At 38.9% G+C, this 4,671-nt stretch overlaps 1 protein-coding gene across 1 annotated transcript in view; it reads left to right on the top strand.

Annotated features, from left to right (window-relative positions):
* Positions 1 to 4,671, top strand: part of gtf3c6 (general transcription factor IIIC, polypeptide 6, alpha) — a 9,292-nt gene that overhangs the window by 2,566 nt on the left and 2,055 nt on the right. Inside the window, 3 exon segments of the mRNA XM_035665193.1 lie at positions 4,000 to 4,033; positions 4,335 to 4,415; positions 4,544 to 4,607. Coding sequence (XP_035521086.1) covers positions 4,000 to 4,033; positions 4,335 to 4,415; positions 4,544 to 4,607 — 179 coding nt within the window.

Below are 4,671 nucleotides of genomic sequence, written 5' to 3'. Positions count from 1 at the left end.
GATCTGCTTCTGTCTTCTGCCAACTCACATTAAAGCGTGTCACTGCAGTGTGTGTGTGTGTGTGTGATTTAAATAAAAAAGAATAAAAAGTTAAAATATTAATTAAAGCTAAAGCAATATGGGGATATGTTCATCCTTACATGTGCATGCAGCTGTAGAGCATTTACAACAAATCAAATATCAGATGTTTGCTTCTTTTAAACACGTGAAACAATAACCTGTAACGATCTGTGATGTTTAGGAAAAAACATTCAAAAATCGATTTGGCTCTAAATAATTTTGCTCTGATTTTAAACCAAATTATGTAGCACAATAAACAAATGCTCTTTCACGTGATAGTGCTGTGACGCCATAATAAAATGCTTTCAAATGAGCCCTCATATTATTTGCATCGCGGGCTATTGATGTAAATTTCTCTTTGGTATTTGAATTTGCAATTGCTTTTTATATTGGCCCCCATTTAAAACAATGAGTAGGTGAATAGCCATACATTTGATGTCTACGTCTGTGTGCGAGAAATGTGTAATATAATGTGTGTTTGTGGATCACAATTAATATACACAGAAATGCACAGTCCTTTCAAAAGCAGAAAGTCACATTTTCAGAGAACAGAATAATTATCCTGATTGCTTTAAATGTACACCTCGAGAAAAACGTATATATGATGTGAGAGGAGATGCTCTGGCACTGTTCATTTCCGTAGTGATAAATATAGAATTCTAATATTTTACCAGTAATAAAGCTCACACACACACACACACACACCCACACACAGACAGGGTATTTTGCATACACACTCAAACATTCATAGGCCGCACTGTAAAACACACCCTTCATACCATGCCCTCAGGTGTGTGCCAGGGGTTGTTGTTTTCACTGTAATATATAGTTAGCCCTTCCACCAATTTACCCTGTCAGTGCTAATGGGGCAATTAACCACTGTGATACCCCCCAGGCGGAAGGATAGCCAAAAGCTCCCCAACTCCAAACTTGTCTTTATGACATTTATATGACAAAATGTGGGGGAAGCTGGGGACCCATCTGACACCTTGGAGGGTCCTTAATGTCACTCCCTCCCTTGCCCCCGCCCCTTTTCTGCCCCAGGGTCTGGCACTTTGCAGGAAGTGTAATACATCATGTACAGGAGAGGCTCGGGCCTTGTCCGGGAGGGAGAAAACTTTGTACTCCAACGGGGCAACTCTGATTAACACACTTTGTCTACTTGATGATTATGAATGTAAACTAGCCTTTATACACACAAACACACTTCCATGTCAACATACTCCAACTTGACCTCTCCCTTCACTTAAGTCTTTTTTGGTGTCTGTAAGTCCCCTCTATCTTTGTCTCTGCTCACATTCCCCCTGTCTTTCTTACATCCCCAAGGAGGCAATAACCTCCCTAGCAAGTGCTTCCCCTTGAGCCGTTGTCATAGTAACTTGTGGGCTGGTCGACATGACAACCCCACCATGGTCCAGAGATAGATGATAGGCCAGAAATGGGGAGGGAGAAGGCACATGGGGGATTTGCACCCCCTTTAATTTGGTTTGCCTGATTCTGAATCAAAATGTGTTTTTTTTTTCTCCTCTCTCGAAGGGTGAGGCTTGTTCAGCATCAACCTGCTTTACATTTATACAGGTATTTACCGCCTACAAACACTGCCGGCCGCAGAGCAACTACACTGTTACCTGCCTTGCTCTATGGCGTCTGGATGGACATTGTTGAGGGAGAAAACAATATGTCTCAACCTCCTTCTATAGTGCTATTTATACTAAAAATAATTTAATAGTAAAATATGAATAAATTATATATTGTGCTTTTTTCCCCCCCATCTCTACAATTGATCTGAAAAACAGTAGTAATTTTCTTCTAACCAAAATGCGTATACTGGAAATTGTAAGGAAACCTGTATGTTTTTACACTTTGTCCTAAACCCAGCAGTCTGCTATTTACTGTTATCAACAAATGCGTAGGAGGAAATGCTGATATTCAAAAGCCCGGGAGCAAAAAGATATCCATGGTTATGTTACACAACACACACCTTAACGCTCAATTCTGATTTATTGTTCACATCTGATTTTTTTTTTTTGCCTGGTTGTTTACATTATTGAATTTAATTTAATTTTTTTCAAATGTGGCCCATATCAGAATCCAGTGTTAACAGGTCTTGAATTGACCTGCTTGATAAATATTGATCCGCAGTGACGTAAAAGTCACATGAATTCTGATATGACTGTTCACACTGAGCTCACATTGCAAAGAATAATCAGACCAGTATATGATTTTGACCACATACGGATACCCCCGTCTTTCTAGGACTCCATTTCCCAACATCTGAGGACAGGACTGTAACTGTCCCAGCACCATTTTATTTACTTTATCATACCATGAATTAAACAGGTTCGGTATTGCTGCAATTTACTCAGTCTGTTAAACTTGCTGTCTGTGGAAGAGGATTCATGGCTCCTTCTCAAACTAAACATTTATTGAATAATGTAAATGTGAAAAAGGCACTAACAATAGTAGCTGATATTTGTCGCTTTGCACAAATACATTTCAATTATTTATTACATCTTCTATTTATTACAAATGTCCTGTTTTTCCAGTGGGGTGGTCCTTCAAGTGGAGGACTCGAAGAGAGGAACCATCCTCACTACTGAGCGACATGATGAATCACAACCAGCTCCAGGTGTGCTGCCCCTCAGCTGCCCCTGACCCCCCGTGTAGACGGTAGCAAACAAAAAGAGACATTTCCTATAAAAATCAATAAATCAGGATTATTTAATAAATATTAAAATATATCAAATGTTTTATATATACCAAGTATACATATAATGCCTCAATAGAGCAGTGTACATTAAGTCCAGTCACATATTTTGAGGGCAAAGATATAAAAAGATAAGATAACTGAGTTACACAACATTTCACCACTCGTCCATGGGGTTTCGTGATTGTGGAAGAATGCCCCGGCTTTAAACCTCGATCTCCAGAAACTGCAACACAACATTTGTTTGGGTTAAAATAAATATACGTTGTTTTCCCCCAAATTGAATGCCATAAATAAATTAAATACAGCAGAATTCCCCAAACCCTTCATAAAAATCTCTTTGATGAATCAGATTTAGTTTTTAATTATTTAGTATTTTACTTACTACCTTAAGGATAATAAATAACAACTTGCAGGTGGATTTTGTGCCTTTGATGTGTGTGTGTGTGTGTGTGTGTGTGTATCAGAAATAGGTTTGTTCTGGCTCTAGCATACCTACATGCCATGTTACAGAGACTTTCAAATTCACTTCTGTACAATAACTGCAGTCTTTGGCAAAGCAAAACTGAAAATCACCACTTCTCCCCACACACCAAGCTACATGGTTTTGTGCTTCATATTTTTTTCCTTATGGTGCACTTTGATTACGAGTCAGTCGTGTCTCTCATCTGGCCTGTGCCACTGTTTCCTTTTTTATTTTGGATACTTGCTGTTTTTAGTTTTTTTTTTTGTTGCCTCTGCCTTTGACAGATGAATTTCCCCTTGGGGATCAATAAAGTGTATCGTCTCATTTCATCTCATCTCATCTCATCCCCTCAGCCATGGCCTCCTGCAAGGAGAACATTAATAACATTAATGCTGGATGTAGATGAGTGTTCCTACAGGTAGCCAATATTTAGATCCAATCATACTCGACCATAAGTAGAAGGAACAGATAGATGGACAGACAGATAGGTGGAGGAAGGGAGGGGCAATTGTTATTCATGCCATTTCCAGTTCTCATTAAATGGATTAACCGAAAAACATGGCAGTAAAACTGAGCAACAGCGCCCCTCGATGGTCTGTGCTCGCAACTGAAAACATGCACACACACACATACACACAAAGGGCCTCCCGGGCACCGTACATTCGCGGAAGTTCTCAAATCATTGTTTACTAGAAAGGCATGGGGAGATTTATCCGGATAAATGTAGACTTTGAACGTTAATTGCTGATATTCCTGTTTATTCCAGGACTTTAAATATGGAAGATGAATGGGAAGAGGAGGTACGAAACACAATTAGTATTTGCTGTTTAAAGCTACAGCACAGCGGTATCAGTGTTAGCTTAATGTGGCTAACACGTTTGTTAACTCACCCTGATAAAAGACGACTGGTTTAACTACAGCATGAATTATTGTGTTAGCTTACAAATTGGGGACGAACTTCCCACCTAATTTGAGTTTTTTTAATCGTGTATTAATACTGGTTCCTTGTGTAAATGTAAATAGTTAACTATATTGTAATGAGTTTTCTTTTTTCTTTTCACTATTAAAGTTATCTCTCCTTTTTCTGTCTGTTGTGTTCAGGAGCAGCTTGTTGTGGTGGAGCTTTCTGGTATTATCAACAACGACTTTCTGTCCAAATTTCGAGGCACATGCAAGATACTGGTGAGTTTCAGATATTGATGCTTTGTGGTAAATAAAGAGAAGAAGCCTGGGCACTATGTATGACATTAACATCAGTGTAGGTGTGTCACTGCAGCATTTATTGAATCGGTTGTGTCTGTGTGTTTCAGGATATTGACAGCGAGAAGCCCATGATGCAGGTTGGACAATATGTGTTTGCAGGGGAATATGAAGGTAAGAATGAACCTTAAAGGTGTGTGTATTCAATAATCTACCACATCTGTATATGAAAAGTTAT

The sequence above is a fragment of the Morone saxatilis genome, unplaced genomic scaffold, assembly GCF_004916995.1.
Source record: "Morone saxatilis isolate NCDOM2014 unplaced genomic scaffold, NCSU_SB_2.0 Contig2, whole genome shotgun sequence".
Taxonomy (NCBI): Eukaryota; Metazoa; Chordata; class Actinopteri; family Moronidae; genus Morone; species Morone saxatilis.
The sequence above is the reverse complement of the archived record's forward strand: the minus strand, read 5'-3'. Positions and strand labels throughout refer to the sequence as shown.